Source organism: Leptonychotes weddellii, chromosome 11, assembly GCF_054177405.1.
Source record: "Leptonychotes weddellii isolate Sample4059 chromosome 11, ASM5417740v2, whole genome shotgun sequence".
NCBI classification, from domain to species: Eukaryota; Metazoa; Chordata; class Mammalia; order Carnivora; family Phocidae; genus Leptonychotes; species Leptonychotes weddellii.
Window position 1 is genome coordinate 50,929,959 of NC_138379.1, and position 23,462 is coordinate 50,953,420.

The 23,462-nt window shown below is 37.6% G+C and overlaps 1 protein-coding gene across 2 annotated transcripts in view; it reads right to left on the bottom strand.

Annotated features, from left to right (window-relative positions):
- INTS4 (integrator complex subunit 4) overlaps positions 1–23,462 on the bottom strand; it is a 110,824-nt gene that overhangs the window by 57,276 nt on the left and 30,086 nt on the right. For both annotated transcript variants that reach the window (XM_031034733.2, XM_006739512.3), the window contains exons 5-8: positions 8,161–8,346; positions 7,524–7,574; positions 3,990–4,078; positions 2,772–2,892 (exon numbers count right to left, since the gene is read on the bottom strand). In XM_031034733.2, coding sequence (XP_030890593.1) covers positions 2,772–2,892; positions 3,990–4,078; positions 7,524–7,574; positions 8,161–8,346 — 447 coding nt within the window. The remainder of the gene's footprint in view (positions 1–2,771; positions 2,893–3,989; positions 4,079–7,523; positions 7,575–8,160; positions 8,347–23,462) is intronic.

Here is a 23,462-nt window from a genome sequence, read left to right on the forward strand (position 1 = left end):
GGGTGATATAGAAAAGAAATTTACAGGGACAATCTATAAAAACAAGGTCTTCACAGGCAACATGATGACAATAAATTCATATCTTTCAATAATCACTCCCAACGTGAACGGCCTAAATGCTCCCATAAAACGGCACAGGGTTGCAGACTGGCTAAAAAGATAGGACCCATCCATATGCTGTCTATAAGAGACTCATTTTGAACCTAAAGATACATCCAGATTGAAAGTGAAGGGATGGAGATCCATATTCCATGCCAACGGACCTCAAAAGAAAGCTGGGGTAGCAATTCTTTTTTTTTTTTAAGATTTTATTTATTCATCTGAGACACAGAGATAGAGAGAGAGAGAGAGAGAGCATGAGGAGGGGAAGAGGCAGAGGGAGAGGGAGAAGCAGGCTCCCTGCTGAGCCACGAGCCCAATGTGGGGCTCGATCCCAGGACCCCGGGATCATGATCTGAGCCGAAGGCAGACGCCCTACCATCTGGGTCACCCAGGCGCCCCTGGGGTAGCAATTCTTATATCAGACAAATTAGATTTTAAACTAAAGACTGTAGTCAGAGACACAGAAGGACACTATATCATTTTTAAAGGGTCTATCCAACAAGAAGATCTAACAATTGTAAATATCTATGCCCCCAACATGGGAGCAGCCATCTACATAAGCCAACTGTTAACCAAAATAAAGAGTCATATTGATAAAACCTCCTCCACGAAGCCTTCTTTCACTATGTTAGGTGCTCTTTTCTAGGAGTACCAGCCATTGTAATTAACTGATTGCTTATGTCAACTTACCAGACTATCAACTCTTTTGAAGACAGAGACTATGCTCAGTGTTTGCTGACTTGATGAATATGTGTCTGAAAACTATATGCAATTTACCTGATGACAGTTTTGTCTACTCAAGTGTTGGAGTAGGGGGAGTTTACCTCTTTTCTTACAAAGAGGAACCAGTAAATCAGCAGGGCATTAACTGTAAAACCACAGTTCTGAATGTGTAACTGGACCATCACTAGAAAGAGAATCCACATGGGTTTTAGATCATGAAGTGTCATTTACTATCTATGTAGCCGCTGATAAGTTATATCACTTTTCTAAACCTGATTTTGTTACTTATAAAATGAATACTAGAATATCTACCTCCAAGAGTTTAAAAGAACTCAAAATTATTTGCAAAAACTGAGTATTTATGAGGGTATATATGTCTAAATATGTGCATATGACTAAAAGTACATAGCTTAGTAGGCTAGGGACTCTATCAATAGTAACAATGATTATTATAAGATTAGACTGTTATTATTTTTGAAGTACAAACCTAATTGCTTATATAATTTGGAGCTATTTGGATCTGAAATCACTGAATTTAAAACATAAAGCACCTGACTCAAGTTAGTCATTTAAGTGGAAACCCTTTAAATTCACCAGTGTAATTCATTATTCAGATAGTTTACATAGATAATTTTTTACATTTACATAAATTTCAGATCCTGTGAGGTTCAAAAATGAAATATTTGAATGATCCTGCCTTAAGGATTACTCTTCTAAACTGCCAACTCAGATGAAGATGTATCACTGAATTATCCCTCTAAAACATCCCCCTCATGCATACACACACAGCATACTACAGATGCTCAATAAATGCTGAATGAAAGAATCTGAAGAATGATTGACTTGTTCTGAATTTTAAAATATTCACTAACCAAAACAGGGGCGCCTGGGTGGCTCAGTTGGTTAAGCGACTGCCTTCAGCTCAGGTCATGATCCTGGAGTTCCGGGATCGAGTTCCATATCGGGCTCCTTGCTCAGCAGGGAGTCTGCTTCTCCCTCTGACCCTCCCCCCTCTCATGTGCTCTCTCTCTCTCATTCTCTCTCTCAAATAAATAAATAAAATCTTTAAAAAAATAAAATAAAATAAAATAAAATATTCACTAACCAAAACAAAGCTTTAAAATGTGAATTCAGGGACGCCTGGGTGGCTCAGTCGGTTAAACATCTGCCTTCAGCTCAGGTCATGATCCCAGGGTCCTGGGATCTAGTCCCGCATCGGGGTCCTTGCTCAGCGGGGAGCCTGCTTCTCCCTCTGCCTGCTACTCCCCCTGCTTGTGCGTGCGTGCACTCTTTCTCTCTCTCTCTGACAAATAAAAGCTTTCCAAAAAAAAGTGAATTCAAAACTAAAATCAGTAACGACTGGCTTTTTTAACTCTGTATTACAGACAAGCAAAATGATCTATAAGCAGGAAATACTGAAACCATCCAAATTCCTCATTATTCCATGAAAATGTTTTACACAAGTTTCATCAGTTACCCTATAAATACTGCTCTTGGGAGTGGGGCTATCACTGGATCTGTGTTCATACAGTTAGGTTCAAAGTATTTAGCCAACAATCTTACCAAGACTGGCAGAGCTGGGGGCCCTCAAAAGGGAAGCATCCAAAAAGAATCTCAGATTTTTTTGCTGTGACATTTATATACATTTTTATAAACACTTACATATATACGTAACAGGTGCTTAGTAAAGCAACTATTTTTATTTTTATTTTCCTTTTTCTTTAGGCCTTGGCTGTCTCATATGCTAACAAGGTTAAACGGCTTATCCTTAAAATTCTTTCTAGTTCTACAAGACTACTTCTCCATAGGAAAGTGGGCCATTTCTTTTTATTTTTAGAAATACTAGGGTTTCTAAAAGTGGATGATACCTGTCCCTATCTGTAGTTTCTCAAAACATTTGTACAAGTGTAACAGGCAACATGTTCATTAAAGAAAGTATAACCTACCAATAGCTTTGCAGCCTGAACTCGAACCACCCAGGAACCATCACTGACCATGTGACAAATTTTTCCAAACGCATCATCAACTAAGCGAATTTCTTCATTAGAAGAAGGAATTGGGACAATGCTAAATTAAAAGAAAAAAACCACAAATGACTAAACATGACCCTAAAGCTGCAAGTTCAATAAACTGAGAATGACCAATGAAAATTGGCACTCACAAACACATGCAAAATGACAACTGAGGAATTCAAATCCAAGAGTGATGGAATACATTTCAGAGTGAAGAAATCACTCTGGGAGTATGAAACAACACTTTTAGTTACACTGCAAATTGTCAGTGTCTTGAATACAAGTGTTTAGCCCACCAAAGTTTCAAAGATTTACAATGATACCAAAAACTAACTACCACAGAATATTTCATATCTTTAAGAGTATTCTCTCCTATAATTGCTTGCTGTCAATATAGTAAACCATAGAATAAATCAATATAAAACATACTTGCAAATCTGATCTTTAAGAGTATTCTCTCCTATAATTGCATTGCTGTCAATATAGTAAACCATAGAATAAATCAATATAAAACATACTTGCAAATCTGATCCTAGAAGAGGCAATTTCCAATTAGTCTTTTCTTTTTTTTCTTTTTTTGGGGATTTATAGGTTATTAACTCATTCTGGTTTTCCAATTTTAGCAGGCAGTTTAATGAAGAGGAAAAAAACTACTTTTTCTTATAGAAGGAGCTCTTCTATAAAATAAAATAATATTTGTCTCTCTACTTCAAAGAATCATTGTGAGAATGATTTAATTACTACGAAAACACTTTTAATGAGGAAAACACTACATAAAGGATCATTATGCTCAAACTCACCTAGTATCTTTATCTGGCATTTGTATTTACTAAAATGGGCCTCAAACAATTTTAAAGATTAAAAAAAGAGTGGGGGGGGTGCTAGATAGCACTTGAGAAAGACAATCCAATCTCTTCATTTATAGATGAGAAGGTTGGGGCCCAGAAAGGAAGTATCTTTCTCAGGGTACACGGAAAGTTCACAGCAGAGCTGAAAAACAAGCATCCTAATTATCAGGATCTGTACTTTCCCCCTGTTCCACAAAGCTTTCTAAAAATCTAACCAACATTCCTTTTCTGGAGGAGGGCTTTTTGCATGATGGGAGAAGAATGGCTTAGCAATGAACAAAAGCTGGCTTACACCCACACTGACCTTTCAGGATAGAGCTGACTGACAACCCAGATAAGTTGGACTGCAGCGCTACGCACTTGTTCATAGTCATCAGACAGCAATTTACAGGCCTGCAAACAAGAATTCCAAAAGTCCGTTAGTTCTGTGTCTTCCCAGGTGATATTCAAACCATTTTCAAAATGAAGACAGGGTGGCTGGATAAGGATGCCAATCAAAATACTTGTGGGTAGTTTTAACTTCTTGAACCTTTGCCCAACAAAGAATTCTTGGCCTCTGTCAGCTGCTCTGGCTCTGTTCTGTGTTCTGACTCTTACCCCACGTCTGAAGGCAGAACCACACACTGACAGCACAAAAGCCATCTAGAATAGCATCAATCCCAGAGAAGTCTGCTGGGAGCCCAGAGTGCTACTCTCACAGGCTCAAACACCAAATATGGGTATTTTTCCCTTTCTGTAAAATCAAAGCACAAATTTCTGACTGACAACCTGAAAACTTAAGAACTCTAAATAAATGTGTAATTTTAATGCTAAGCTGCCAAAAGAGGCCAGATTTTTCTGCTTTCCTTTGGTCTGAAATGGAGTATCCCTACTCCACCTACATGGCAACACCCTAGACCTCACCAACACCCAGAACTACTCCATTTCTAGAATCTGAAAATCCTATATTCCATGCTCTCATCATAACATGTTACTCCACCAGCTCCTCCATTTCCATGAATTAATCCATCACACTTAACTCTTTAGTCCCACTTAATCTACCTATGTGTTTAACAAGGGTTTCTCAACCTTGGCTTTACTGACATTTTGGACTGTTCAATTCTTTGTTGTGAGGGGCTGTCCTCTACATGGTTAACATGTTTAGCAGCATCCCTGGTCTCTACCCACTAGATGGTTGTAGCACCGCACCCCTTCCTTCTCCTCAGCAGTTGCAAAAGCCCAAAATATCTCCACACTGCCAAATATCCCCTAAAGAGTAAAATCACCCTGGTTGAGAACCAGTGCTTTAATCCCACCCTTTTTCTCCAAATGAGCCACCTTCTCCTTGCCCCATACCCTTCCATTACTTCAGTTCCGACAGCACCGTCAGCATTCACCATTTACAAACCCCTTCAAGACTTCTGCTACAGCAGCTCTAAAAACCCAACAACTTCTCTACTGCTCACAAGGGCAGCAGAGCACTAGCAAAGACTACACTCTCTAGGGGATTGGTGGCTCATGATCTGGAACTTTATGGGCCCTACTCTGAAATCTTTTACACCTGTGCTTTCCGCTTCCATTACCCAAGGCAGCTTGTCCTAACCTCTCCCGCTGGGCCCTTACCCCACTTCCAGCCATAAGGCTACGTGTTTATCAGAGAAAAATAAAAATTTTCAGGCACAAATTCTCCCAACTATTCCATAACAGTTATAAATTCATTTATACCTGTATTCTCCCATACGTTGTTTCCTCAATGTCTGAGAAAAAAGTATCCTAATTCCTAATCTTTCTACTTTTACTATGGATCCCATTATCTCCTCACACAGGCCCTTCCTTACCATCCTCCAAAATAGGTCCTATTTGTGATTCTCTATTACAGCACCCTATTTATTTACTGCACTACTCACATGCTATAATTATTGTGTTTATTTATTTGTTAATTGCCTGTCTCACCCAAGAGAATGTGAAGGGCATGGATCCTATCCAACAAGCTCAGTGTTGTACAACCAGCATTAGGTACTCATTAATATTTGCTGGATGAATCAGCTCATGAATTTGATTTTCTGCCTCAAGAAACTTACTCCACCATTTATACCCCTTTGTCTTTTCTATCATCAATTTCTCCCCAAACATTGGCTCTCCCTTCAACACATAAACATAGGTAGCAGCTATCTTTAAAATACAATGGATAAAACTTAAAAAATAAAAATAAAGTAAAATAAAATAAAATAAAAAATAAACTACAAAAAGCCTTCCCTTAATTCTATGCCCCTTTCTACCATCTTCCATCCTGCCATCCTACTATAGCCAAGTTTATTTTTTTTAAGTTTGTTTGTTTGTTTGTTTGTTTAAGTAAGTAAGTAATCTCTACATCCAACGTGGGGCTTAAACTCACGACCCTGAGATCAAGAGTCACATGCTCCTCCCACTGTGCCAGCCAGGAGCCCCTAGCCAAGTTTCTTTGAAGTATAGTCAATAATCACTACTGAACTGCCTCACCTCAACTGACCCTAATCTGGCTTCTACCCCCAACACTCTTACTAATATTGCTCTCTTCAAACTCACTAACAGCTGCCTTGTTGCTAGGTCCAATGGGTAGATTTCAGTCCTATTCTAGCAGACCTCTTACCAGCATTTGATACTGTTGACTATGAGAGCTCCCTCCTGCCTTTTCTGGAATATATTCTTCCTCTTCCTCCAACTGGCTCCTCCTCAGCTCCTTTCTTCTGTCTACCTCTTAAATGTTGGACCTTACCCATGGCTTCCATGCTTCATCTCTTTCAATCTTCTTACTCTCCCTAAATATCCACATGCCCCCTAGACAGTGATGGCTTCAATTACCTATCTCCAGCTCTGATCTCTCCTGAATTCCAGACCTTCACAACTATCTACAGCCTGGAATTTTCCTCATGGATGTCCCATCAACCCTTCAAACTAACATAAACAAAACCGGTATGTACCTAATTATGGTACCTAATTCAACCTCCTATCTCAAACACTCCAACATTCCATCCTCACTCCCTTGAGGACCTCATCATTGCTTGCCTAGTTAACTGACATGGTCTTATGCCATTGAATATCTAAATCACTTCTGAGTCCTAAGTTTCCTTTAATTATTTGGCTTCCCACAGAGTTTTCCTATAGGGAGAGAAGGTGCTGGTCACACCAACATAACCATTCTGAGATCATTCTATTTCATTTTGTAAAATAATAAACTTGGTTTACACATCAGTCACAGGGGTTTAACTAATTGACATCTTCCTCTGAAAGACAAAACCATTCTTGGTGCAAAATCTGGTTTCTGACATGGATTTAGATTGCTTGTCTCTATATTCATTCAATTATTCTACAAGAGAAATACCACCTTGTAAGGCCTTTTCCTTAGGCAGTTGGATCAGCTTCTCCTAGTGATACTACAACTTCATTGTGCCTTTCTTTACCAATACTACAACTACCATGAATATTTTTTCATATGATCCCACGGTCTTGGTCATCCTCCTCCAGAAATACTCTAGTATGTCAAGTATGGTGCCCAGAATTGACTTCATGCTTGGCCCAACCAGAGATCAGTGACACCACCACTTTCCTTATTCTGAAAACTATACTTCTCTTTGTGTCCTCTGGTATTCATACTGAGCTACCCAAATCCTCCTAAAAGTCCTTTTTACATGTATTAGTGCTATTCAATTATATATCCTCCATCCTCTTATTAAAATGTATGTTTTGGATACAACTTCACATTCATCCCAATTAATGTTGTCAGTTGTTGTTCTATGTTTTCAAATTCTGACAACTAGTATGCCACTCCCCCGGCTTCATTATCCCACCTCCCCTTCCAGACAGTAATTGTTTAAGGTACCTGATTATAAATTGTTTGGTGTAATTTCAGTCCTCTTTCATGGAGCTGCAACTAGATAATAAAAATATAGTTTAAGTATTTGGGAAAAAAAAAGGTCAATATTCCCAACGTCTCCCCACAATCTCATATATTTTCAGATCATTATATCGGATCAACATAGTTCCCATTAGCCAAAATCAGTGCTATATAAATAAGAAATCTGGTTGAAAACATTTTAGTAGAAACACTCAGAGATTTAATAAATCTAATCCATCTAGTGTCCCAAGGGGATATTAGAAAAATATTCAATAATGACAAGAAGGCTGAAGAAGAAATGGTTAACACCATCCCCCTCCAGGGACCTGGAGGAGGGATGTGACTTGGTATTGTAACAGGTGTAAGTTGTACCCTCCATGTTTCAGAAATATGGGTGATAGCAACCCAAATATGGGTGAAAGCAGAAAGGCCCAAAGAAAAGCACACCTGCTATAGAAGGAATGTGTGCCTTTGAGTCCTGTGATGCCACCATCACATTCCTCAAAGTGTGCATACGGTATATCCTAGGGTGGTTCAGAAAGCATCCAACAGTAGCCATGAAGTTAAAAAACAAATGAAACAAACAAAACTGTCACCATTTAGTTTCCATGATCATGTTTACCATGGCTTTTATAGCTGCTGTTCTGACACGTGGGTCTTGGTCACTGAAGTAATCCCCTATAATCTTCTGGACATCTCTGACAGCTAGGCCTTCTCCATCTTTTGTGACACTTTTCTCCAAAGACCCAAGATTGCCAAGTAATTGCAGGCACTTATTTCTTACACCATGGGAGGTATCTGTGAGGTGCTATAAAAAGAAAAGAGAGAACAAAAGGACATGATTAAGATAGCTTAAACTAAACAAAAAACCAGAAGCAAAGTAAGTATCAACTTTAGGAATGACTTCAAACACTACATTCTCACCACAGTCTCTCTAGGATCATGTTACTTGAGTATGTTCTTCCAAAAGAACCACAAGTCCTTTAAAAATAAGATCACCAATTGTTCATCACTGCATTCCCAACAGCTAGCACTTTGCCTTGTTAAGAGAAAGTACTTTAAAAATGGCCTCTAAATTGCATTTTATATGCTATCAAATCTAAAATCGAAATAAAAATTTATAAATGTTTAAAACTTTTAATATTCAGGGGTGCCTGGGTGGCTCAATCGTTAAGCATCTGCCTTAGGCTCAGGTGTGATCCCAGGGTCCTGGGATTGAGCCCCGCATCAGGCTCCCTGCTCGGCGGGAGGCCTGCTTCTCCCTCTCCCACTCCCCCTGCTTGTGTTCCCTCTCTCGCTATCTCTCTCTCTAATAAATAAATAAAATCTTAAAAAAAAAACAACTTTTAATATTCATACAGAAAAATGCAAAAAGCTTAAGTATACAGCTCAATGACTTTTCACAAAATGAATACACACATACAACAAGCACCCAGATAAAGAAACAGAACATGACCAACACCCCAGAAACCCCTCGACTCCCCGCAACTACTCCACTACCATCAAAAATAGTCACTATCTTGACTTGTAACACACAGATTTATTTTGCCTATTTCTATACTTGGTAAAATCAAATAGTGTCTGGCCTCTCTTGTTTAATATTATGTATTTAAGATTCATCCATAGTATGGCATATCTCAATGGTTTATTCATTTTCATTACCATGTAGTATTCCCTTTGTGAATACACCACAATCCACTGTTGGTAGATATTTGTTTTTTTTCCTCCAGTTTTTGGCTATTTTTTTTTTTTTTTAAGATTTATTTATTTATTTCAGAGACAGAGAGGGAGGAGAGAGAGCACACAAGCATGAGCAGGGGTAGGGTAAAGGGCAGAGGGAGAAGCAGACTCCTCACTAAGCAGGGAGCCTGACATGAGGCTCAATCCCAGGACCCTGAGATCATAACCCGAGCCGAAGGCAGACGCTTAACCGACTGAGCCACCCAGGTGCCCCAAGTTTTTGGCTATTCTTAATAAAGCTACTATGACTGTGGTAGCTTGAATGTGGCTTCTGTTGGATATAAACTTAGGACTGGAATTGCTGGGTCACAGGACATGTATATGTTCAGCTTAAAAAGACAATACCAAGTAGCAAACAGTTTTCCAAAGCAGTTGTACTAACTTATTTATACTTCCACCAGTGACGCACAGTGTTCCAGTTGTGCCACATCCTTGTCAACACTTAAGTACTGTCGATCTATTTCATGTTAGCTCTTCTCACCAGTATTTTTAACAAATTATCAGTTATCTATTGCTATACTTAGTCCAATGCTACTGAAATAAGCTATTTGCGTAATTCAGTAACGGGAACTAAAAATACTTTAAAGAAATGAGGTTGTACAGTACATGGTAATATGGCATGGAACTCTGACTTAAATTCTTTAGACCCACTATAAGAAATATCCGTTATACTGCAACATAGTATTCACATACAAATACATATACAGAGAGTTTAACAAAACATTATTTATCCTTACATCTTGTGATATACTCTGATATTTTAATTCTACTTTGATTTTCAAAAAAATACTAATCATGATGGAGTGCCTAGCTGGCTCAGTAGAGCAGATGACTCTTGATCTCAGGATTGTTAACTTCAAGCCCCACACTGTGCGTAGACATTATTTAAAAATAAAATTAAAAAAAAATACTCATCATGGCCTATAAAACTGATTGCATTACCCACCAATGGATCACAACGCTCAGTTTCAAAGACACTGGTATAGAGAAAAGTGAATGGGACGTGAAGTTTTAAAATCTGGGTTCACAGATCTCTTTACAGAAATGGCTAGTTTCAGGACTGGAGCAAGGAATATGCAAGAGCCTGGGACACCTTGCACCAGAAAGCAAGAAAGACATCAAGGACTAATGGAGTCCAGATCAAAAGAACAAAGAAACCAGTAAATAGCGCATTTCCCACTGTCGACACTGACATTACACCAAAAGAAAGCAATCAAACAAATCCAGAATGTAGAATATTCTATAAGACCAATGACCCAGTTTCTTCAATAAATTTATGGCATTTAAAGAAAAAATAAAAACAAAAGGGGGAACTGTTACTGATTAAAAAAAAATTAACAGACTATCCAAATGCAATATATAGGTCTTTTTGGATGCTAATCCAAAAGAAACCAACTATAAAAAGATATGATTAATGCAATTAAGGAAATTTTAATATGAACTGGTATGAACTGATATAGAGTAACGGTTAATAATTGCATCATGGCTATATTTTAAAAAATCATCAGTTATAGATATATACTGAAGTATTAATGATTTAAATAACATGATGTCAATGATTTCCTTTAAGTACTAGAGCAAAATAAAAATAAAAATACTGGAGCAGACAACAACAAAAAATGAGAGGAGAAAAATCTATGAAAAAGACTGCACAGTATAAAAAAATTGTCAAATGTACACTTAAAACTGGAAATAACAGTAAACCTGCAATTTCCATAATATAAAGTGTGTGTGTGTGTGTGTGTGTGTGTTCAAATTTCAGCTCTGACTCATGATATGTGTAAATCAGTCAAGAATCAAGTCACCTCTCAGAGCCTCACTTCCTCATCTATAAAGGACAGTAATAGCTGCCTCAGCTAACTTACAGGGTTATCATGAGACTCCAATAGGGATATAAATGTAAAAAAAAAAAACCAACTTGATATACTATAAGCTTAATAAGATTATTAGCTATTGTTACCATAATCTAAAATAGTAAGAAAGGTAGATGGTCACAGATAAAATATCATATGGTTTCATTTCAAGGTAACTACATATATAAATGTCAATACAAAAAAGTATCTTTAGATAATCCCTTCAAGTTTAAATTTTCCAGGATTTTTTATCTATAAATGAAATCACTGATTTGAAATCACAACAGTCTCTGGAAGTACACTCAATAATCACCCATTTCTCTCCACCTGCCTTTATTTGCCAATCCCCTATTTTACAGGTTTTACAGGACCATAAGGATTAAGTGATATGTCTAAAAACACACAGATAATTTAGTGGAAGAGCTGCTACTGAACACTCCATTTTTTTTTAAGATTTTATTTATTTACTTGACAGAGAGAGACACAGTGAGAGAGGGAACACAAGCAGGGGGAGTGGGAGAGGGAGAAGCAGGCTTCCCACTGAGCAGGAGCCCGATGCGGGGCTCAATCCCAGGACCCTGGGATCATGACCTGAGCCAAAGGCAGATGCTTAATGACTGAGCCACCCAGGCGCCCTTGAACACTCTTGACACCCACTCAGTCCAGGGCTTGTTTCCCCACTCAGCTGCATAAATAACTTCATGATTTTGAAAGTTTTGCTCACTATGTACAGAGTTGGGCATTTGCACCTTAAATACTTAAAAAGCTCCACAATACCTGTTTTCCTCAAATATATTTATACTGTTACTCCCAAATATCACTAGTCTCCAGCATGAAGAATCACTCCGGTTTCTAATTACTACATGATAAAGATACTGACACTAAATTAACAACCAATTCTTGTGATTAGCTAACCAGGCTACCAATACTTTGTATAAGTAATACACACACACACACACACACACTGAACAAACAGGAAGATGTATCAGATAAGTAAATATATTATAGCTGATTCTGGAGCTAGAATAGAGAAAGTACAAGATGAACCTGGATTATTTTGTTGTGCCAGAAAAGAAGGAAGTATTCGAAGAAAACAGAAGTCAAAAGAACACAGAAGCCACTTAAAGGGGCTCCTATTTGGCCAAATCAGGAAATTTGTTTTTGTTCTTGTTGTTGTTTTTCAAATCAGGAAAATTTGAACATCAAGGTGAATATAGTAACAGAATTGAATTGAATAAACAAGGAATCTGTGAGTTTGTAACTGATATAAACAAGCTGAAAGTTTGATGACAGAATATTTACATAGTCTCAAAGTACCACCCCACAAAATATTTAGTCATTTCAAAAGGAATGAGTAACTTTACAGTGAAAAAATGTGATAGACACTATCTTAACCAAGTGATCAAAGTTAACATCATTAGTAATAGGACAAATCAAAATCACCTAACAGGATGCAATAAGAGCATCACATCTGTGATATTCTTGCCAAAGGCGGTAACTTAAACCTAATTATGAGAAAATATCAGACAAATCCAAATTTAGGAAGGTTCTACAAAATACCTATCCTACAATTTTCAAAAATGTCAACGTCATAAAATCAAGTAATGACTTAGGAATTATTCCAGATTGAAGAAGACTAATGAGATGTGACTAAAATGCAACATGTGGTTCTGAACTGGATCCTTTACCAATAAAAGACATGATTGGTACAAATAGTGAAATCTGAGTGAGGTCTGAGGATCAAATGGTAGCATATGCTGATGTTAATGTCCTGTTGATGATCATACTGAAGTTATGTAGGAAAATATCTTTTTATAGATAATATACAATGAAGCACTCAGGAGTAATGGGGCACTATGTTAGCTACTTATTCTAAAATAGTTCACAAAAAAACAAAGTTCTCTATAACTGGACTTGCAATTTTTCTGCAAGTTTGAGACTTAAAAAAAAATTAACAGTCTAAATACACACAAGAAAAAATAAAATAGCCATACTGTTTCATAAACATTAGAAAAATATGGGCGGCTGGCTGGCTCAGTCAGTAGAGCATGTGACTCTCTTGGGGTCATAAGTTCAAGCCCAATGTTGGGTGTAGAGATTATTTAAAAATAAAATCTTGGGGTGCCTGGGTGGCTCAGTTGGTTGAGCATCCAACTCTTGGTTTTGGATCAGGTCATGATCTCATGGATGGTGGGATCAAGCCCCGAATCGGACTCCACGCTCAGCAGGGAGTCTGCTTGAAGATTCTCTCCCTCTGCCCCTCCTGCTGTGTGCATGCATGCTCTCTCACTCAAATAAATCTTTTTAATTTTTTTAAAAGGTTTTTTTTATTTATTTGACAGAGAGAGACACAGCTAGAGAGGGAACACAAGCAGGGGGAGTGGGAGAGGGAGAAGCAGGTTTCCCGTGGAGCAGGGAGCCCAATGTGGGGCTTGATCCCAGCACCCTGGGATCAGGACCTGAAGCGAAGGCAGACACTTAACGACTGAGCCACCCAGGCACCCCTCAAATAAATAAATCTTTTTTAAATAAATAAATAAAATCTTTAAAAAAAGAAAAATATTACATTATCCATAAGAACAAGTGTATTTTTTTTTAATTTTATTTATTTATTTGAGAGAGAGAGAATGAGAGAGCGTACATGAGAGGGGGGAGGGTCAGAGAGAGAGGCAGACTCCCTGCTGAGCAGGGAGCCTGACGTGGGACTCGATCCCGGGACTCCAGGATCATGACCTGAGCCGAAGGCAGTCGCTTAACCAACTGAGCCACCCAGGCACCCCAGAACAAGTGTATTTTTAAGAACATAAAAAGAAAAAGGCAGCGATGATAGAACCACACCCAAACAGGTTCAGAGAATGCCTCAAGGAAGTGTAGGAAGCTTTGCATACAAAGTGGGTTCCATAAATTGTTTCATCTCTTGTCTGAGAGGCAAAGTAGCATAGCTGAATGAACAGGGACTTAAGTCAGACAAACCTAGGTTTGATTGCTGGCCCTGCTACGTAGTATCTATGTGATCTTCACTAAACCCCACAAGTTTTTTGGGTTTTTTTTTTAAGATTTTATTTATTTATTTGACAGAGAGAGAGCAGGAGAGCACAAGCAGTGGGAGCAGCAGAGGGAGAGGGAGAACCAGGCCCCCTGCCTAGCAGGGAGCCCAATGCGGGGCTCAATCCCAGCACGATCATGACCAAAGGCAGTCACTTAACCAACTGAGCCACCCAGGCGCCCCATAAACCCCACAAGTTTTTACAGAAACCCTTACTTTGTAAAAATAGGAATAATATCTCCTACCATGAAGTTTTGTGGTGAGTATACTAAATGAACTCATTTAAGAATTACTGTATGGGAGCGCCTGGGTGGCTCAGTTGGTTAAGCATCCAACTCTTGATTTCAGCTCAGGTCATGATCTCAGGGTTGTGGGATCCAGCCCTGTGCTGGGCATGGAGTCTGCTTGGGATTCTCTCTCTCCCTCTCCCTCTGCCCCTCCCCCTGTGCCCTTGCACTCACTCACTTTCTCGCTCTCTCCCCCCACACCCCCCCAAAAAGAATTACTGTATGTGAAATTAGCTAATAGTGTCTGGGACATAATAGACATTCAGTAAGTACAAGTGCCTAGCATAGTGCCTAGCACTTAGCATGTACTTAAAAAAAAAAACAACCTACTTAAAAAGAGGAGAGGGGTGCCTAGGTGGCTCAGTCATTAAGCGCCTGCCTTCGGCTCAGGTCATGGTCCCAGGGTCCTGGGATTGAGCCCCGCATCAGGCTCCCTGCTCGGCAGGAAGCCTGCTTCTCCCTCTCCCACTCCCCCTGCTTGTGTTCCCTCTCTCGCTGTGTCTCTCTCAAATAAATAAATAAAATCTTAAAAAAAAAAAAAAAGAGAGAGAAGGAGAACAGGCAAGGAAAAGAAGACCAAGTGATGGCCAAAAAAAAAAAAAAACAGAAAATGGAGAAGGGTCAGAGGTAAGAGTGGGCACCTGGATGAAATAGGTCTGCTGACCTAGAACACACAAGCATGAACTTTCTAGTGACGGATATCTGACAACAGGGCAGTCTGTCATGAAAGGTAGAGAGCACCTGTTACTGGCTCACACCAGAATGCTCCCGGAGAAGATTCCTGAATTAAGCAGGAACCTAGACTAGGTGAGAAGCTATGTCCCATGTGGATATGGGATGGGCAGGTAGGCTTACTTGGAGAAGAGAACAAAGGAAACCTGGGGAGAAAGCCACTATGCTGAGGGTGTGGTGCTCAGAAACAGAACCTCTCATTATAAAAATGGTTCCCTCAAACATTTTAGATCAGAGTTAATTCTTGCCTCCAAGTTATTTAGGCTGCAAAAATGTGAAACATACACTCATGTCCTCAAAATGTCTTATATATAAAGCTCAAAATTAACAATCAAATTAAGACAGTGAAACTGAGAAATTATGAGAAACTTTAGATATGAAGCTGACAATGTTAATAAAACAGGATTTTTTTAACAAACTATTTTAGTATGAAAACATCATTTCTCATAACTAAACTGTTGACTGACCCACCAGCCCCTGAAGGTTGCTTCCACTGTAACAAATACTTTATTTGATTTTCAAACAACAAACTGAAACCTTCCTGCTTCTATTAAGGTAACCATACAACACTGCTACATAATGAGCCTATTATACTGCACACTGAGTGTTAGGTCAAAGGACAGTGGAAGTCCAAATCACAGCCTCAGGGCAGCAGTTACACTTCTGCGATGTCCACCCCATACAGGTAACTTCTTTTTTTTTTTTTTTTTTTAATTTTGTTTATTTATTTGAGACAGAGAGAATGAGAGACAGAGAGCACGAGAGGGGGGAGGGTCAGAGGGAGAAGCAGACTCCCCGCCAAGCAGAGAGTCTGATGCGGGACTCGATCCCGGGACTCCAGGATCATGACCTGAGCCGAAGGCAGTCGCTTAACCAACTGAGCCACCCAGGCGCCCTACAGGTCGCTTCTTGCATCACGCCATCATCACTAATGGCTGCCTAGTGTGTCTGCTCTGCAGATGATGCTATTTTGGTGTTACACCCAGGCCACTAAAGTGACGTCATTTTCATATTAATGGAGTGAGTAAGCAAACCACATCCCCAATAATAAGAGCAGTCCGTGTCAAAAATAAGCTAAACCAACCAGTTTAAAGCTATTGCTATAGGGGAAAAAAAATCAATGTCTAAGTATATCAAGAAAATCTGAGAATGAAGTTCCTTAAGTAAGACAAAAATAACTTAATGACTCATTCAATTTCAATATGGATTGTTTTCAAGCAGACAAAAATTCAGTGTACTTTGTATGCAAATGATTTTAACAGATACACTCTCCTAACAAACCATACATAATATCTGAGTAGAATTTTCTAAATGTTAAAATGCTTTATGTCTTTTAAGAGTTTACTATACTTTATGCCACAGAATTAAAGGAACAGAAAAGAAACAGAGACTGGATGAAAAGGGGAGATGGAGACAGACAAGAATTAAAAATAGGCTCTAAGAAAGCCTTACACAAAAAAATGACAAGAATATCTGTTCTACTGGAAAAATCTTCATAGATAAGAAGGAAAGCAGATCTCCAACTTCAGTACAAATGCTATATATGAAAAGAATATTAATTTCCTAGCCAAATCTGTGAACCAAATCTTTTCAAATGAGGATTAGTTGTACATGTACCTCAAAGGATTACTGACAGGATAAAATGAGATGAACTTTGAAGAGTTAAGAGTACTTGAAGGCATGACTTTCTTCCTACTGTGAAACAAAAAATATGGCAGATTCGTACCCTGTATTTGAAAGACATATAAAGGAACAATCTGAACTTCAAACAATAATAATGATAGAAATGGATTATAATATATTAAACAAAATGAGAGAGAGACAGGAAAGAAGGGAGGGAGGGAAAGATTTATTTACAGTAGTATGTCAACTAATAAGGAATAAGAGTTAGAAAATCATGATTTTGCAATGACCAGAGTATCAACTGACTCAGCAAAATTTATTAGTAGTCTCTAAAATAGTGAGTAAAAATTTGATCGGGAAGAGAATATTTACATTAACTCAAAATATCTCCCACAAATCACTTATTAATCATAGGAAGAATTGTAACTCTACAACAAAAATCCTGGTAGTCATCACCTTAACCAATTATCAAAGTTAACAACATCAATAATGAGTCAAACCTCATCTGTGCCTTATAATATGATAAACTGAGAACAAATATTATTTATGTGGTATATCTGCCAAAATATATAACCTGAATCTAAAGAGAGGAAATACAGATTATACAGACTGAACAGATAAACACAGATTAAAAGACATTCTGTAATAAATGGTCTATTTCTTAAAAAATGTCAAGGTCATGAAAGACAAAGACAGGCTGAGGGACCTTTCCAAATTATGAAGAGGGATGAAAACTAAATGCATTCTGTGACCCTGAACCAGAAAAGAAAAATTTGTATGAAGGATAATATTGGGACAATCAGTAGAATGTGAATAAAGGTTGAGACTAGTATTAGTATTGTACCAAGTTAAATTTCCTGATTATCAGAATTGCATTGCGTTTATAAAAATTACATCCTTTTTTTAAGATGTATTTATTTATTTCAGAGAGAGAATGCGTGTGCATGCGGGGGTGGGGGGGGGAGCAGCGGGAACAGGTGCAGAGGAAGAGAATCTTAAGCAGGTTCACGCCCAGCGTGGACCCCCACACAGGGCCAGATCACATGACCGTAAGATCATAATCTGAGCTAAAATCAAGAGTTGGATGCTTAACTGAATGAGCCACCCAGGTGCCCCCAAATTATATCCTTCTTAAGAAATACACTTAAGTATTTAAGTATTACTTTAGTGGAAAAAGGGCATTATGACTGCAATTTATTGTTACAAGGTTCAGGAAAAAATAATACATATATACACAGTGATAATGATAAAGCAAATGTGGGAAAATGTTAACTATTAGTGAACCAGGAAGAAGGATATATGGAAATTCTTTACATCATCATTATTATTATTATTTTAAGTAGGCTCCATGCCCAGCATGGAGCCCAACACAGGGCTTGAACTCACAACCCTGAGATCAAGACCTCAGCTGAAATCAAGAGTCTGTCACCCAAACAACTAAGCCACCCAGGCAGCTGTACATTACTTTACAATTTGGGGGGTAAGTTTGAAATTGCTGAGGTGTCTGGATTTTGTCCCAACCCAATACTTTCCCAGAATTCTCTTTCTCAGTGAAAGGCACCTAGCATCTTGCTAAGGACTGGGGGTGAGGGGAGAATGGGAAGTTACTCTTTAACTCATAAAGTTTCAGTTTTGCAAAGTGAAGAGATGGGTGAAGAATGATGGTGATGGTGGCATAATATACTTAATGCCACTGAACTGTACACTTTAAAATGATTACAATGGTAAATTTTATGTTATGTGTGTTTTTTAAATTTTAAAAAATTTATTCACTTTAAAAAAATTCATGTATTTTACCATAATTTTAAAAAATTTTTTTAAAAAGTTAAATATAGGTTTAATGGCCCTGCCATTTCACTCCCAGAATAAATAGACCCAAAACTGAACTGAAAACGTTCTTCCAACCAAAACTTGTAAACAAATACTCAGAGCAGCATTATTCACAACAGCCAAAGAAACAACAGAAATGTTGAAAGATTCACCACAATTCAAATTCAAAGGGTGAATTTTTTATAATAACAGCTTTATTGAAATATAACTCACATACCACGCAATTCATCCAGTTAATGTACACAATTCAATGGTCTTTGGTATATTTATGTATGGGTACAATCATCATCACAGTTAATTTACAACATTTTCATCATTTCAAAGAGATGCCCTTTTGCTACCAACCACATATCCCTCTATTTATCCCAGCCCTAAGTACCTACCTACTAATCAACTTTCTGTCTCTGTTAGATTTACCCATTACGGAAATTTCATATAGACGGAATCATATATGTAAGTTTTTTGTAACTTTGTAGCTTCTTTCACTCAACATGTTTTCAAGATTCATCCAGCTGTAGTGTATATTAATATTTCATTCCTCTTTATGGTCAAAGAATATTCCACTGTATTTTGTTGATCCATTCACCAGTTGCTGAGATGGTCATCTCGGTTGTTTCCACCTTTTGAGTATTATGAATACTGCTGCTATAAACATTTATGTACAAATTTTGTGTGAATATGCTTCAGTTCTCTTGATAGATACCTACAAGTGGAATTGCTGGATCATATAGTAAGCCTGTATCTTTAATTTTTTGAGGAACTGCTGAACTATTTTGCAAAGCAGCTGAGGCATTTTACATTGCCACCGGAAACGGAGGTGCGCTCCAATTACTCCAAATCCTCACCAAAACTTGGTATGGTCAAGCCTTTTTTAGTATAACCATCCAAAAGGTGTGAAACAGCATCTCACTGTGGTTTTGATTTGTATTTCCCTAATGACTGAAGATGCTGAGCATCGTTTTGTGTTTATTGGCTACTTGTATATCTTCTTTGGAGAAATGCCTATTAAGATCTTTTGCCCATTTTTAAATTGTTATCTGTATTTTTATTGTTAGGTTGTAAGAGATCTTTATATAGTCTAGGCATTAGACATATAATTTGCCAGTATTTTTTTCCCATTCTGTGGACTGTCTTCACTTTCTTGATAGTGTCTTTCCAGTCATAATTCTTCAATTTTGATGAAATCCAATTTATCTATTTTTTCTTTTGTTCCTTGTGCTTTTGTAGTATCTAATAATCCACTGGCAAATCCATGGTCATGAAAATCTACAGCTATGTTTTCTTCTAAGAAGTTTATAGTTTTAGCTGACATATTTAGGTCTTTGATACATTTTGAGTTAATTTTTACATATGGTGTTAGTTAAGTTTCCAAATTCATTCTTTTGCAGGTGGATATCAAGTTGTCCCAGCACCACACGTTGAATAGACTGTTCTTTCTCCATTGAATGGTATTGGTATCCTTTCAAAAAATCAGTTGACCAAAGATACATGGGATTAATTTTGGGTTCTCAATTCTATTTCACTGATCTTTACAAGTACCTATTGATGCTTAGTTAAGTTTTGAAATCTGCTAGTGTACCTGTTACTGTGTTCTTCTTTTCCAAGACTGTTTTGGCTATCCTGGTTCCCTGTGAAAATCCATATAGTTTTCAAGTACAAGTTTTTTACTTCTTTTATTAAATGTATTAGTATTTTATTAGTTTTGATGCTATAATAAATGGATTTTCTTAATTTCATTTTCATATTGCTCACTGCAAATATAGAGAAATACAATTGATTTTTTAATACATTCATATTGTATCCTGCAACATTCCCGAACTTGTTTATTACTTCTAATGGTTTTTAAATGGATTCCTTAGAATTTTTTATATATAAGGTCATGTCATGTGAACAGACAGGGATAGTTTTACTTCTTCCTTCCCAGGACTGATGCCTTTTATTTCCTTTTCTTGCCTAAGTACCTTGGCTAGAACCTCCAGCACAATGCAGAATAGACATAAGACACAAGAACAGAGCTGTTTTGTTCCTGATCTTAGGTGGGGAAGGTATCCAATCTTTCACTATTAGTATGTTAGCTGTCAGTTTTTCACACAGCCTTTATCAGGCTAAAGAGGTTCTATTCTACTCCCAGGCTTTTTTTTAAGTGTTTTTATAATGAAATTATATTGGATCTTATCAAATGCTTTTTCTAAATCTACTCTAAGATGATCATGGAGTTTTGTCTTTTATTCTTTTTTTAATTTAGTTTCAGATGTTGAACCAATTTGCATTCCTGGAATGAATCCCATTTGGTTGTGGTGTATAATCCTATTTACAAATAGCAGAATTTGGCTTGCTAGTATTTTGTTAAGGATTTTTACATTCATATTCATAAAAAAACACTGGTCTAGAGTTTGCTTTTCATGTGAGGTCTTTGGTTTTGGTTTTAGGCTCATATTAACCTCATAGAATGAGCTGGGAAGTGTTCACTCCTATTTTGGGGGAAAGTGAAAAACTGGTGTTCCTATCTAAATGTTTGATATAAAGCCATCTGAGGGTGAGCTTTTCTTTGTCAGTAGGTTTCTGTTTTTTTCATTACTAATTTAATTTCTTTAATTGTTATAGGTCTATTCAGATTGTCTACTTCTTCTTGAGTCAGTTTTGGTAGTCTCTTTATACAAATTTGTCCATTTCATCTAAGTTATCTATTTTATTAGCATATGATTATTCACAATTTTCTTTTATAATCTTTTTTTATTTCTATCACATTGGTATTAATGTGCTCTATTTCTTTTCTGATTCTGGTAATTTTCTCTTTCTTTCCTGAGCAATATAACTAAAGGTTTGTCAATTTTGTAGATCTTTTCAAAGAACAAGCTTTTGGTTTCACGGACTTTTTCCTACTGTTTTTCTATTCTCTATTTCATTAATTTCCACTCTAATCTTTCTTTTTTAAGATTTTATTTATTTATTTGACAGAGAGAGAGCACAAGTAGGGGAAGCGGCAGGCAGAGGGAGAGGGAGAAGCAGGCTTCCCGCCGAGCAGGGAGCCCGATGTGGGGCTCAATCCCAGGACCCTGGGGTCATGACCCGAGCCGAAGGCAGCTGCTTAACCGACTGAGCCACCCAGGCGCCCCTCCATTCTAATCTTTCTCATTTCCCTCCATCTGCATGCTTTGTATTTAGTGCACTCTTCTTTTCCCAGTGTTTTAAGGTGGAAGGTTAGGTTACTGATTGAGATCTTTTGACTTTTTTTACCACAGGCATTTCGAGCTATAAATTTCCCTCTAAGCATGCTGTAGCTAAATCCCCCAAGTTTTCATTCATCTCCAAGTATTTTCTAATTTCTCTTTTGATTTCTTTTTTGACCCATTGGTGATATAGGAGTATGTTGTTTAATTTCCATACTTAGGGGTGCCTGGGTGGCTCAGTTGTTAAGCGTCTGCCTTCAGCTCAGGTCATGATCCCGGTGTCCTGGGATAGAGCCCCACATCGGGCTCCCTGCTCAGCAGGAAGCCCGCTTCTCCCTCTTCCACTCTCCCTGCTTGTGTTCCCATTCTCGCTGTCAAATAAATAAAATCTTAAAAAAAAAAATTCCATTTTTAGGAGTTTCCCAAATTTCTTTCTGTTACTGATTTCTAATTTCATTCCACTGTGATTAGAGAACATACTTTGTATTATTTCTACCGAAAAGGTGAATGCTATTGTATGTGAATCTTATCTCAAAACATATTGTATGACAAAATCACAGACAAAATGGCATTAGGCAATATAAATACTAACTGTAGCTATGCATCATGGTCTTTACTTACTTGAGTCTGCAAAAGCTTTTGACAGATCTACCATTTTCAAATGGTTCAAATTTTTACTCCGTTATGAGCCTCTACAAACGGTGAAGAAACATACAAAACCCCACATGTGAAACTAGCAAAGAATATGAAAAGTTTATTCTGAAGAGAGGAAATAGAAATGAAACACAAATATGAAGCTTCACTAGTAATCTTTTAAAAAGGAAATTTTAAAAATAATAATTAAAAAATAAAAGGAAATTTTTTTTTAAGATTTTATTTATTTGTCAGAAGCAGTCTCCCTGCATAGCAAGGAGCCCAATGCAGGACTCGATCCCAGTACCCCAGGATCATGACCTGAGCCAAAGGCAGCCGCTTCACTGACTGAGCCACGCAGGCATCCCAAAAAGGAAATTTAAAGAAAAAACATTTTCCTCCTACCAGATTAATGGGTTTGTCTTCTGTTTTAAAACATTAATACCCATGCCTCCTTTGTCATGTCATAGATTAAATGACCAGATAAGTGTGGGTTTATCTCTGGGCTTTCTATTCTATTCCATTGATCTAGGTATCTATTTTGTGCCAGTACCATACTGTTTTGATTATTATAGCTTTGTAGTATATCTTGAAATCTGAAATTGTGTTACCTCCAGCTTTGTTTTTTCTTTCTTAAGATTCCTTTGGCTATTCAGGCTCTTCTGTGGTTCCATACAAATTTCAGTATTATTTGCTCTGTGAAAATGCTATTGGTATTGTAACAGGGACTGCATCAAATCTGTAGATCGTTTTGGGTAATATGGACACACTGTGGAATATACTATGGGGAAATTATCTTCAATGCATGGTGTTGGGAAGACTGGACAGTTACGTCTAAGAGATTGAAACTGGACCACTGTCTAACACCATACACAAAAAGAAACTCAAAATGGATTAAAGACCTAAATGAGACCTGAAATGACAAAAATCCCAAAACAGAACATAGGCAGTAATTTCTCTGACATGGTCCATAGCAACATTTTTCCAGATATGTCTCCTAAGGCAAGGGA